The 13,902-nt window shown below is 43.1% G+C and overlaps 1 protein-coding gene across 1 annotated transcript in view; it reads left to right on the forward strand.

Annotated features, from left to right (window-relative positions):
- Window positions 1-13,902, forward strand: part of LOC144799963 (cytochrome P450 4B1-like) — a 306,599-nt gene that overhangs the window by 205,441 nt on the left and 87,256 nt on the right. The window contains exons 7-8 of the mRNA XM_078671608.1: window positions 1,368-1,474; window positions 5,686-5,876. Of these exons, the coding sequence (XP_078527734.1) occupies window positions 1,368-1,474; window positions 5,686-5,876 (298 nt within the window). The remainder of the gene's footprint in view (window positions 1-1,367; window positions 1,475-5,685; window positions 5,877-13,902) is intronic.

Genomic DNA, 13,902 nt, shown 5'->3' on the forward strand with positions numbered 1-13,902 from the left:
TCGATAATATGTCCATTCTATTCGATATTAAAAATTTCTAGTCGATATTTTGGTAGTCTATATTATGTCTAGTCGATATTATGTCTATTCTATATTTTTGACTCAATATTATGTCTAGTCGATAAAAAAACTCGATATTTTGTCTCTACACCGGACAGTTACATACATTTCGCCAAGCAAGTGGCCATGATGATCATCATCTGCCCCACTATGAATCTCATAACATGCCTCGATTAATGGACACAAAATTTAAAAAAACAAATCATAATGTGAATAATGTAAGAATTCAAACCAGGATAAGGTCCACAACTGCTCTTGCTTCAGAATAATTAGATCAAGTACGTCGCTAGATTGTCCAAAAATGATAAAACCGATATAAAAATGTGTCTTCTCAAACTAATGTTTTTGAGCAGTTATCGTGATTGAGAGGTCAACAAATCAGTAAAATCTGGTAGGCAACACATCTGGAGAACGCAGATGTAATTCTATCATACTGGAGGCATTGGAACAGGGCGCTGGTGGCGCACAGTGCCCAATTTTTGTTGACACCCCAAAAAACCTCCTTCTCCACAAATGTTCACTACTGCGCTCCACCAGTGCTCCTCATCTCTCCATAGCTACTCTCTCACATGCATTTCATTTGTTTTATAGCTTGTAGCATTACTCTTACCAGGGTAGGGAGTCAGAGCACTTTGCATCACACACACATTATACTGAGACAATGAATCATACGTGTGTATTTCAGTCTATAGAAAATGTTACAAAAGACATTAAGCATTACAAGTTGTAGGAGTATCAATTCACTGATACAAGTAGTTAGTATGCCTTAAGAGTTTGGTCTGGACAAGCAGAAACTCAGGATTTGAAACGAGCCTCAGCGGTTGGCTTTACTGATAAGACTGTATTTCTACATGCGAGACCGAACCAACACATGTTCCAATGCTGGGCGGTACGACCTGTGCAGCTGCACCGGTCGCGGAACTCAGGAGCAACGGGTAAGGCACTGTGTTTAGAAATAACTTTTTGACAGATGATTTTAACATGTTAAGGATAGAAGATATTTGTTGGTGTGTAGAATGTTGCATTAGTCCAGGGGTAGATTATTAGTGTACATTTGTCAAGCAGATAATTATTTATCAGCGTTCATGTAACTTGCTTGGCTGTGGCCTCTATCTTGCAATGGGATAGTCTCAAACTAACCCTATTTTACTTTCTTACTTTTTCCTTTTCGACAAACTTGTGCATTCCACTTATGTAAAAAGTCTCATAAAACAAAAATGCTTCATTTCATGGTACTCTGTCTGCGGTTGAATGTAACCCCAGTGTTTGATTGTAAATTAAAACTAATTTGTCATTTTCATTGACAGATAAAGTGATTCAACAGAGAAAAGATGTGCTGAAAAATGAGAAAGAATTGGAGAAAATCCAACAGAAAAGACATTTAGACTTTCTAGATATTCTTCTTTGTGCCAAGGTACGAGTTCACGTATAATAATGTTTATTTTTATGCAGCTCTTTCTATGTTTGTTCGTTGTGACACAATAGTGACAAAGATGGTGTTATGTATTATGGCCAATGTCTGATAGATATACTTAGAAGTAAGGTGGGAAGAGTAAGCTTTATGCGTAAAGTATATCACATCATGAGAAGCTTCATCAGTTGAAATAACTTAGCACTTCTGTAGGGTTGTGACTCTCCCAATTCTTTAGGTACAGTGCCATGAGAGCCCAACCAGTGGTGTCTGTTTTTTCAGAAAGGTGAATACAAATAACCAGGTTTCAATATAGGAGACATCTCATCTAACCATAAAGTGTGATGGGTAGGTTGTAGTGTTCTTCCTTGATCAGATGTCCCGGTTCTGCAAATAGGACCAGTTATTTGTCCTTTACTGATATTAACTACATCCTAGTCATTCTTTGTTTCTTTATGTACATCACCATCACTCCTCTGTTATGATGGTCTTTTCTTGTGTTAGTGATTAGGTTGCCTTAAAAGTTAAAAGTTTGACTAGCTGGCCAATAGCATGTATTTGATTGTGTCACCTAGTGCATCGCAAAAAAAACTGTCATATTTGGACATCATTGTTATGACTTGCCAATATGTTTCACTGCCACAAGCTTTTGACAATTTTATCAGGGCCTAAGTACCAAAAGATGCTTAAAGTATCCTACAACCAGTAAAAAGAAGAGAGAAACATGGCTATCAGGGCATGTTCTGAAATTAATCCAAACTGGGACATAATATTAGTATGAGTGCACTATTGAGATTACATACCAGTGGGTTTCAGCGCAAAGTTTCTTAACACTGTCCTTATTTTGTGATGTACACTGCAATTGATTGATCAACAGAATGTATTTCTCCAAGTATATATTGTCAATTCACTGTATGTTGACTCGGCTATTTGAACACCAAAGCACTGTTGGTGTTTTTTCTGTCTGGTATCTATTTTCTGTTTTGCAGTAAATGCTTTCAAGGTGTTTCTCAAAGTATATTTTAAATTTTATAATTTGAAATTATGCTTGTTCTTTAGTATTCCACATTTTTTATAATGATCTGCATCTGTCAATTGGCAGTTATTCTTTCTACCTATACAAGACAGGGTGCTTTTTTCAATATTGCTCAAATTATCCAGTGAAAAGCTTGTGAGACGACAACTTTGAAACCCTGTACTTTCTATCACTGGAGACACTTCAGCTGGAGCAGCTAATAAGAAACTGCAGTTGTGTCCGTTTTTGTTTATGGCACTTGACTACTACTGTTAAGCGGGTTCTCACCTGTGAACAACCCCAAATTCTTTTGCTTGGGGATATGTGTCTTTTGGACCTCCTTGGTGGTGTGAACTACTTAGTGGAGTCTCACACACTAAGTTGTGTGTTAAAATAGATGTAAGCTGTAACCTTCAGTGGTGATGAAAGATAAAAATTCCATGTTCTTCTTGTAATTATCAAAAATCGTGGAAAGTGAAAATGTTTGTATTGGGCTTGCGCAGAGTTAGACATGTGACTGGGTCAGCCTGACATCTGAGCCCAGGTTGCTCTGTCACAGATGGCACCCAGACTACAATGACTGTGGTGTTCTATAACCTTATAATTAAACTGGGAATCCAAAAAGAAATGCCCCCTTTTGTTTGTGGGCGAAGTGTACATCTGTAGTGTTTTAAATGGTTTGCACTTTGGTTAAAGTGTTACTAAAATGTAACTTGTTACTGACATTAGATGGAAAATACAGAGACTTGTGCTTTATAATCACTAATTGAGTCTCAGATGCACACATATTTATTAAGAGTGTGGATTACTCTATATGAGTACAATAAAGTACTCATACGCTGAGCATAGTTCCTTCAGCCACCCTTAATGGGATACCAGCTTTGAGATGTATCGCTGGGAGATTTATTCACTAACCTGCCAAGCTACCAGATTGAATCCCCCTGAAGATCTAGACCCATCCTGGAAGGATTAGATTTCTCCTGGCAGAGGAACAGGGATGTGGTGAAATACCTGTGAACTGATTAGCAGCATCTCCCTATCAGACAACTGTAGGATGTTCCCACATGGGACAAAGGGAGAAAAGTGTGGAATTCTCTTTCTTCCTGTTCCTTGTTCAAGGTTCCATAGAACATGGAACACTGTTTGCTTTTGTGGGAAGCTTGAATCCGGTCCAGGGAGGGAATGGCTTGGCAGTTCGGGCTGGACTGTTCCCATGAGGCACAGGGTCATACTGATTTGCACATGGCCATGTCTGAACTGAGGTGGCAGAGTGGGCTAAAGAACGGTGCTGGATCTGTTGACTGGGTGTGTGTGTTTGATTGGTTCAGATGCTCCTTCCATCACCACCCCCTTTTGTACCGCTTTGTTTGCCATAAGTTGGCAGGGTATGCTCAGACGTGAGTCCCTTGCTCACTTTGCCACTGGATTCAAGCAAGCCTGGCTGAAGACGGCTGTAATGCCAGAAACCGGTCCTAGGAAGCTTGAATCCGGTCCAGGGAAGGCATGGCTTGGCAGTTCGGACTGGACTGTTCCCATGAGGCACAGGGTCAGACTGATTTGCATATGGCCATGTCTGAACTGGGGTGGCAGAGTGGGCTAAAGAACGGTGATGGATTAAACCCAGATCTGTTGACTGGGTGTGAGTGTTTGATTGGTTCAGATGCTCCGTCCATCACCACCCCCTTTTGTACTGCATGGTTCGCCATAAGTTGGCAGGGTATGCTCAGACGTGAGTCCCTTGCTCACTTTGCCACTGGATTCAAGCAAGCCTGGCTGAAGACGGCTGTAATGCCAGAAACCGGTCCTAGGAAGCTTGAATCCAGTCCAGGGAAGGCATGGCTTGGCAGTTCGGGCTGGACTGTTCCCAATGAGGCACAGGGTCAGACTGATTAGCATATGGCCATGTCTGAACGGGGGTGGCAGAGTGGGCTAAAGAACTGTGATGGATTAAACCCAGATCTGTTGACTGGGTTTGAGTGATTGATTGGTTCAGATGCTCCGTCCATCACCACCCCCTTTTGTACCGGGATTCTCTTTATGCCAGTTGCTGACTTGCTACCGATGGCTGAGGTGTTGAGAAATAAACCTCTATGCTGATCTTTGCCTGCGTGTCTCTAATCATTAAGAACTTTAGACTGGTGACGATTACGGGATCTGAACATGGATCTTACCAAATCTGGAGATCTGCAGTTACAGTTAAGTAACTTATTTTCTTTCTCTATCATGGCATAGTCCTGCAAGGTAAAGGTCACTTTTGAAAGTATGTCCTGTTTGGAAAGGTTTGTTTGATTCCTTTCACATTACAAATAATAGAGACTTCTCCCTTATACACTATGCCACTATCACTGAAATTCATTTGCCACTAAAAAGTGGGCTCTCCACTCTCTCTGGGGCGAATTGTCAAATTAAAGGCACAACTAAGCCACATTTCATAAACCTCCTGTATATTTCTCTCTATAGGTTAGGGTGGCAGTATTGCTAAATGTGTTCCCTTAATCTCTATGGCCTTTACCAAAACATATTGTGACTTTTATGATCTTAATGAGCAAGCCTACTCGCTCCTCTTATATTTTAACTGTAAGCATGGTTTTACTTTTATACATTTGTATGTTTTACATTGTGAGTTTTTATTAACTGTACAATAAACCTTTACAGCATGCATCTTCTTTTATATATTCATAGACGTGCCGTTTTCAAACCCAAATCAGGCAGGACACAAGAATCCAAAATCAGAGCTACATTCACTTAGATGTTCTAATGGATATATTCAACTTATTAAGTGCCTGACAGAGATACCATAAACATTAGAACAACAATTGAAGTGTCCCTACTGATGGAGCAGACCGGGTTCAAACAAACGTACGAATTGCGTATAAGGGAGAATTTTGAAGACAACTTCTTCTTCTACAGCTAAATAGTGGAGCAGTTGTCAATATAACTTGACAGTGTACTCAAGCAATTTCTCTAAATCTTCTAGAGCAAATTGACAGAAGTTTATTCCAGCACGAAAATACCGTAATTGTGATTTACCATATGTACTAATATATGCTGTATTCTAATCAAACACTTTGTTTTCTTTAGCTCTTAACAAATAAAATGTCTCAATTTGACTTGATCGTCCAAAGGACTGGTAGCAAAATGAAGCTATTTAACGCTATATTAGCTTGGGATCTGCTTTCTAATATGTCTGTTTTATTAGGATGAAAATGGACAACCACTATCTGATAAGGACCTCCAGGCTGAAGTGGACACATTCATGTTTGAAGGTCATGATACAACAGCCAGTGGGATATCATGGATGTTATACTGCATGGGTCAAAACTCAGAACACCAGAGGAAATGCAGGGAAGAGATTAAGGAAATCCTGGAGAAAAAGGACACAATAGAATGGTGAGATCAGGCATCTTTCTTGCACATTGGTTTTACTCTTTTCATTGCCTTAGCTGTTGTGCACTGATTGTTTGAACTGGGTGACCTACCAAGCAGAAGAGAGCATACAGCTCTCTCCTCTGGATGGCTCTTTGTAATTGGAGTGATCAGAAATCAGAAAAGATTTCTAGTGCAATGGAAGTGGCAACTCCTATGTGCGTATATGCACAATGAATGTACAAAGGGGCGACATGTGGGCTCATAGTCTTGTGTGATTTGCCACCTAGCTTCAGTTTGTCTAAGGGAGTCCCACGAGGTTTGTGTAATCAGGCTAGCCCAGTTATCAGTATGACATGCTTATTGACGGGAACTTCCTAACGGCTGCTGTAGCAAGCCATATGGGTATTTGTTTTACACTGTGAGGGCAGTAGATTCACTAACCAACTCATCATCTCTGAATGTTGTAATACTTTATTCGATAGATAATTATCATAAAAGTACAAACATATAAATACATAAAAAAACAATCCATCCAAAGTACTACAATTACATCCAGAGCAGTAAATAGCAAGTTAAAAAACACAAAGAAAAACAAAGTTTTAAAACAATGCTTGCTTGTTAAAAAGTTTTTATGCGTTACCCAACAGTCTAGAACATATTATCCAGGCACCCCCAAATATTTTGCAACCCCACAGACAATGTACATGGAAACAGTGTTGGTTAAAATAATACGTAGTGCTGACCTATGGTCTTTTACACCCAACTCCCTGCATACAGGTTTCAACCATTTAGCCCTAATGGATTTGTAGGCTGAACAGGCAAATAAAAAATGGCCAAGAGATTCTTCTGGACATTGGCAGCCGGGGCATTTTAGTTCAATCCCCCCCCTTGGTCTACCACCTTACCAAAAAATTTTTAAGAGGGAGAGTGCCATATCTTAGTTTCAAGAACAAAGTTCTTTCTCTGGCTACTTGGATAAAATCCAGGAATGGTTCCAATTTCATAGAGGGTTTGTGGTCAAGAAAGTTCATCGTTAAAGTCCCCAGGTTTGAGTTGTTATTAATCTTGGCCTCAACCCATTCCCTATATAGTTTCTTTACAATTTGCTTTGCAGGAGAGACTTGTGACACCCAGGACTCCTCCAGGCCTATTGATATTACTAATTCCTTAAGATTGTTAAGCCACTTTATTTGGTGAGAAACATTTAAGGTTATTAGCTCATCCAACGCTCGGGCATACCCGGCTAGTTCCTGGGTTCTTCTAAGACGCACCCAGAATAGCAGCGGCCTTAGTTGAACTTTGTCCGAGATTGATTTTTTACCCATATCAAAAAATAATGGTAACAAAGGGGTAGAAACTGGAAGTGAGACTAAATCTCTGATGAACTTATTTTCTGCAGTTACCAGTGCCTTAGTATTTTCAGCACCCCATAATTCGGAGCCATAAACTGCCGAGGCTAAAGCCTTCCCTTCATAGACTACCAAGGCAGGGGCGACCGGTCTACTAATAGAGAGGCGCTGATTCTTTAATATTGCACCGGACACCCTTTTAAGATTTAGTACCCTTTTTGAAATATGGGAATCCCAGCTCATGTTGTTGGACAGCCTCACCCCGAGGTAATCAAATTCGTTCACCACCTCTAAGGGGGATCCACACAGGGTAAGATGAACCTTCCTAACCTTTCTGTTTGGGGATAGAACCATTAGCTTTGTCTTCAAAGTGTTGACTGTTAACCCACGATCATTACAAAAGAGGGAAAAACGGTCAAGCAGTTTTTGAAGACCCTTGGGGTCTTGGACATCAGGAGGGTATCGTCCGCAAAGAGAAGTGTCGGTGTTTTCTCCCCGGCAAGGACGGGGGCATCCGCCGGGTCCTCCCTCAAATGGTCCACCACCCCATTTATAAAGAGGGAGAACAATGTCGGAGCCATCACGCATCCCTGCCGGATCCCCCTGTTGACTGGTACCTTCTCTGTCATTTGACCCTGGTGCCCCCAACGTATCCTTGCATAGTTGTGCTCATGCAGTTTGATAACCAATTGCAGCAAGGAACTAGGAAACCCCATGGCTTCTAAAACCTCCCTTAGTTTGGCGCGTGGGATAACATCGAACGCGGTTTTCAGGTCTATGAAAGCCAGATACAGGGAGCCCTTAGTAATTGATACTGACTTCCAATAGACCGCACAGAACCGGAAGACTTGATCCATTGCACCCACATTCCGCCTAAAACCAGCCTGAAAATGGGTAAGAATATCATTATCCATTAGCCATGTCTCAACTCGATTTATAATGACCCTGCCAACTACCTTTTGAATAGTGTCAATTAAACTAATTGGTCTGTAGTTGGCAGGGTCCTCTCAGTTACCTTTCTTGAAAATCGTAATCACCTCCGCCCCTTTCCATGATTCCGGGACGGGATGACCTAGCTGGATAAGAGTCATTAAGCTTGCTATATACTCTGCCCAGATTAAGGGATCATGTAATAAAAGATCACCGGGCAGACTTTCTGGTCCGGCCGCTTTACCTGGGAGTATGTTTAAAATAGCGGCCTTAACTTCTTGCTGGGAGAATATCATTTCATTACCAGTCAACTCCAAACTGGGGTTGCCATTGCTATAGTCTGCTGGGGGAAGCAGGGGAGTTTGATCGGCAACATCACAATACAATTTTAAAAAATGAGCGTGCCATTGCTGTTCAGTAATATGATTTAAAATAGGGTCAACACCCCTCCGGTCTGACGCGTTAATCAATTTCCAGAAAATGGTAGAGTTCTTCCCATTGGCAGCATTTTTAAGCTGCTGCCAATGGTCTTCCTCCCAGTTTTTCTTTGCTGAGGCAATTGAGCCATGGTACTCCTTTCTAGCTAATTTTACTGCCATCAGATCCTTTAGTTTTATCGCTAAACCAATGGCTTTCCTCTTGGCTCTACATTCTGCTGTATACCACGGGTTCGCCTTCAGGGGTCTATTAGCCACCGCGGAGTTCTTTTGGGTGTTTTTAAGGAAATACTTTCCTATTTTATCTGTAAGATTTTTATACTGACCCAATAATTTGTGCCCCACAGAGGAAACCTCTCCCCAATCCACCGATGCAAGGCTGGAGGTTTCTGCTTTAACTAAATCCCTGACACTGTTAATTTTCTCCTCTTCACATTTTATCACATCCCACCTCAGTTTCCGGTTACAATTGGAGGGGAGAACGTCCTTCGTGACCATCTCTGACCCCCCATTGTTACTAAACCCGTATGCCCAATTGATTTCCATACATAGTGGGTTGTGGTCACTATCTGAGGACTGCCTGACTTCCATATCTTTTAAACTAGCCCAAGAATAAACATCTAAAAAGATGTAATCAATTCGCGATGGGCAGCTTATCCTATTATAGGTCATTGCCCCATTACGATCGGAAGTAGTCCGGCCATTTAGTGCCCGTAAATTATGCTCCAGAGCTAGTGCATTCAACTGTATAGCTCTGGCAGTCCACTTCTTAATAGGGGCCAACGCTAAAGGAGGTATGGCCTGTCTCCAATCCTCAGAATTTAAACCCAAAACATCCTCATCATCTAGGGGTTCAAATGTACAATTAAAATCGCCCCCCAGCAAGATTTTAGACCTGGGTGGAAGCTCAGACAGTTTTACATCTAACAGCTCAATCGTTTGTGAGATTAAACCACCCTGTACCCCTCTTGCATAAACACAGAACAGATGGACAATGCCCCCATATGGGCTTTTCAGAGAAATATGCAAGATGTCATTGGATTGAATGTTATGTGTAGTAACAATGCAATTCAGGTTCACCTTTACCCAGATAAGCAAACCCCCTGAGGGGCGGCCTTTTCCTATAGAAACTGCTGGGACAAAATATGTGGAGTACCCATTTTTATATTGTGGGGATAAACACCAAGTTTCCTGAAACATACAAATATGGAAGGGATCAATCAAATCATTCCAGTCTGGATTTTCAAGATTTTTCCTTAATCCTGCTATATTCCAGGAAATGATGTTAATTGAAGAAAGAGCTACAGTTGTTACAATGGTTGTAGGTAATGGGGTACAATCCAGTTCAATCATACTAGTGGCCACATTATCCACAGACACTTCAAACTTTTTTCCAAATGTAGATATAGCCTGTAATGACCCTACCTCCTCCCTCAAAACCTCTTGGCCGGAGACAAGAATCGAATGTCAATCGACTGCTTCCAAGGCTCTAAAACGATTAAAACAAGCTAATGGAGGGGGGTTATGCTGGTGGCCATACCATTCCCCCTGAAACTGATTAAACCCAAAAGGGGGCCTACCTGCTCTCCTTTGTACTGTGCTCCACCCTCCTTCTTCGCCCCCATCCCACTGATGTAAATCATAATCATGAAAAGGCTCTTCTCTCGACCCCCTTCTTATACAGTTTGGAGCCCTTAACCAGCTCCACCTATTGCTGCGATGGTCTGCAAGCATATAGAAATAGGAGAGGAATTTAACTAGAATGGGAGAGTTGTTGGTACATGGGGGTCTAGTACGGATATACTCCGCCGTACGCGGATCCTCAAATGTAACAACAACACAGTCACCCTGGAGATTTTTTTGATTCTCACCCACCCATGGTACTCTCTCCACCATAAGTAGATTACTACGAATGTTGGGTGGAAGTGGGTAGTTTCTATCTAACCAGTGGCAGACTTTGTTTTTAAGAGCCCAGTATGTTTCTGTTGATGAGGGGGGAAGCTCAGGGACACCTGTTAGAACAATTACATAGGGATGGGCATCAGGGGGCAAATTAATATTCCGGCGTATTTTAAGATTCGCTGGATGGGATGAAGGAGGTTTAGGATCAAGGGTAATGGGAGGTTTGGGGGCAGGAGTAATAGGGCAGTTTACTTTCTGGGGTTTACTAGACACAGTGGAGGGCAGTTTGTTACTACTATTTACATTATCCTTGATTGGAGGTATTTTAGACGAACACACTTGAGGGGTAAGGTTTTTCCCTGCAGCTTGTGTATTAGACAATGGTGGTTTGGCGCCAGCCAATACTGGTCCACCGGTTGCCTTTTTGGCAGGAACTTTTGGTCTGGCTTTCAATTCCAGATTTAAGGCCTGCAGTTGATCTTCGATGCCTTGTAGTCTAGACTCCAAGGGGGACAGTAAGGATTTAATGAGCTCAGCTATAGAGCTCATAAAAATACCTTTCCTGTCTTCAGCCCCATCAAAGGATTCATCCAGGCTACTCTCTTCAAGAAGATTTGCTAAGCTTGGGGTTGAGGCTGTATCATCAGGGATACCCAATGAAAGAGGTTGTGAAACACGATACCCCTCAGCTCTGCCTTCGCTATTTTCTATAGTAACCACAATATCCCTCCCCACCTCTGGTCCACAAAAAGTACTAGTTGAATCACTGGGAATTCCTGCCCCATCAACTATAACTAATGGATCAGCACTATCCTTGCTTGATGTTTGGAAGCTTTTCGGAATAGCGCCCTCCCTCAAACCTCTTTGTGCGATAGTTGTTTCTTGATCGTCGATAGCTATCGAGAGAGCCATTGAAGGGGTAAGAGGGGCTACTTGGGAGGGCATCAGAGGAGCAGAAACCGGGAGTACAGATTGGCTGATAGTGATAGGGTGGGTCACGGGTGTAGCTTGGGAAGGATCTAGTTGGAGAGTGCATTGAGTTTTGTTTGGTGTGCGAGCAGAGGCTATAGGGCCTAAAGATGATCCTCTAGCTAAAGCAAGATCCTGAGACACTCTTCTTTCCATGAGGGCAATCCCCTCATGAATTAGAGTGTTTGTACGCACAATAAAGTTGTCCAATGTGCCCGTCAGCTTAGAAGCACCAGCCGCAGCCTTGCTTCGAGTTTCCCGTGTACACATTCCTATACTGGGGATCAAAGACTAGCTGATACAATATACAACAGCAATTACCACATCAAAAGCAACCATCAGTAATATATAAAAGTAAGCAAAGTTACTCACAATAAATGGACCCAAAGCAGCTAAACTAAAAGCAGGTTTCAGAACAATATGCAGAACCAAGAGCTGTGGCCCAGACCAGATTCTACAGGCCTCGGAGGGCCACAGAGGGCCCGCCCTTTGCCCGGGCTTAGCCCGCGCGCGATCCCGCGTCGCGGGAAGGTGATGATGATGAAATTATAAGGAGGCAGGCGGGGGCGTGTCAAATGTGGGAAGAGGCAGCAGGTGTGTAGCAAGTGGCCTGCTGGGCCTCGCAGTCCCACAGATTCAGCAAAGTCAAAGAAATCAGCCCCGATGTCCGGTGAACGGCGCCCGCGAAGCGGGGGCCGTGAAAGGTCTCTCAAACACCCTCCTCACAATCAGGAAGGTCAGCCAGGTGAATAAACAGGAAAAACGGCACCCGAGGAGCGGGGGCCGTGCAGGAAAGATAAGGAGGCAGGCGGGGGCGTGTCAAATGTGGGAAGAGGCAGCAGGTGTGTAGCAAGTGGCCTGCTGAGCCTCGCAGTCCCACAGATTCAGCAAAGTCAAAGAAATCAGCCCCGATGTCCTGTGAACGGCGCCCGCGAAGCGGGGGCCGTGAAAGGTCTCTCAAACACCCTCCTCACAATCAGGAAGGTCAGCCTGGCGAATAAACAGGAAAAACGGCACCCGAGGAGCGGGGGCCGTGCAGGAAAGATAAGGAGGCAGGCGGGGGCGTGTCAAATGTGGGAAGAGGCAGCAGGTGTGTAGCAAGTGGCCTGCTGGGCCTCGCAGTCCCACAGATTCAGCAAAGTCAAAGAAATCAGCCCTGATGTCCGGTGAACGGCGCCCGCGAAGCGGGGGCCGTGAAAGGTCTCTCAAAGGTCTCTCAAACACCCTCCTCACAATCAGGAAGGTCAGCCAGGCGAATAAACAGGAAAAACGGCACCCATCTCTGAATGATATTGGCACTCTCAAGTATCTTGTGCATATATCAGTATGATTTCCTTCACGCCCATGGAACCCTGAAGAGGGAAGTCCAAATTACCTGCTTCACATACATTGGCATTCGTGCACTTTGGTGGCATGAGGAGCAGCCTGTCACAGTGGGAGGGGTGGACTTTTGAAGTGATCATCCCAAAAGAATTCTAGGCCGCCCCTGCAAACCTACTGTTCCATGAGCTTGAGGGACACGCCCAGGTAGACACCCTATGGGTCCATTAGGCACAGACCACTAGAGATCATGCAGGACTTATTGGCTGTGTGAGGTGCCATTGGCCATGCTCGTGGTTTCAGGTGCCCAAGTGCTTGTTCTTTGAGCGCTTTCTGAAATTTTGCCTGAGCCAAACTGTCACAATCTAAGTTCCTGGTCACTGCAAGATTGGCCTTCATGGGCACTGAGTAGCAAAAACAATAGGCTGCTGCAGAAAGGAGGCGGAAGAGAGGAGCAAGAGGAGCAAGAGCAAGAGCAACCTTACTCCAGTCACTGTACACAGCTTCAGGCTGTAGTGAAGGTAGCAGAAGAGGGCAAAGATTGCTATATAGTGCTTAGGGCCTTCAACTCAGGGCTTTAACACTGGAGTGGCATTTAATGGTTGGGAACAGCCATCTACGGAGGGCTCTATGACAAAAGTAGATCCAGTGAAAGTGCCAACTGCAAGAAGTAAAAGTCACAGACAAATATAGTAGCAAGCAGATAAAGAATGCGATGGAAAAAAGGGAATGCGTTGTGATGCTTCCATCACATGTAAATGCCTCAAGTATATTGCTCTATATATAAATACATTTATAAATATATAATAAAAACATATTTATGCAAAAATATAATGGATTGTGTGTGATTCGAATAGGAATTCACATCAAAGGAAAACACTCTATTTCATCTTGGGATGTGTTTGGTTAGACCTCTCTGGCCAGACAACCATCTTTGAAAGTGTTTGTCTACACCACATTCCCGAAAGTGCTTTGGCATATGAAGAAGAATCTCAGGTTTGAAATGCATTGTTCAGAGTGGTGTCAAAAAAGTGACTAGTGACTTTTCCCTTTTTATTTCTCATAAGATTCTTTGCTCTCTGATACAGAAAAAACAGCAGCCAGCACACAGTAGACAGTCACTGTGTCTAATGTCCTCTT

Source organism: Lissotriton helveticus, chromosome 1_2 (genome assembly GCF_964261635.1).
Source record: "Lissotriton helveticus chromosome 1_2, aLisHel1.1, whole genome shotgun sequence".
NCBI classification, from domain to species: domain Eukaryota; kingdom Metazoa; phylum Chordata; class Amphibia; order Caudata; family Salamandridae; genus Lissotriton; species Lissotriton helveticus.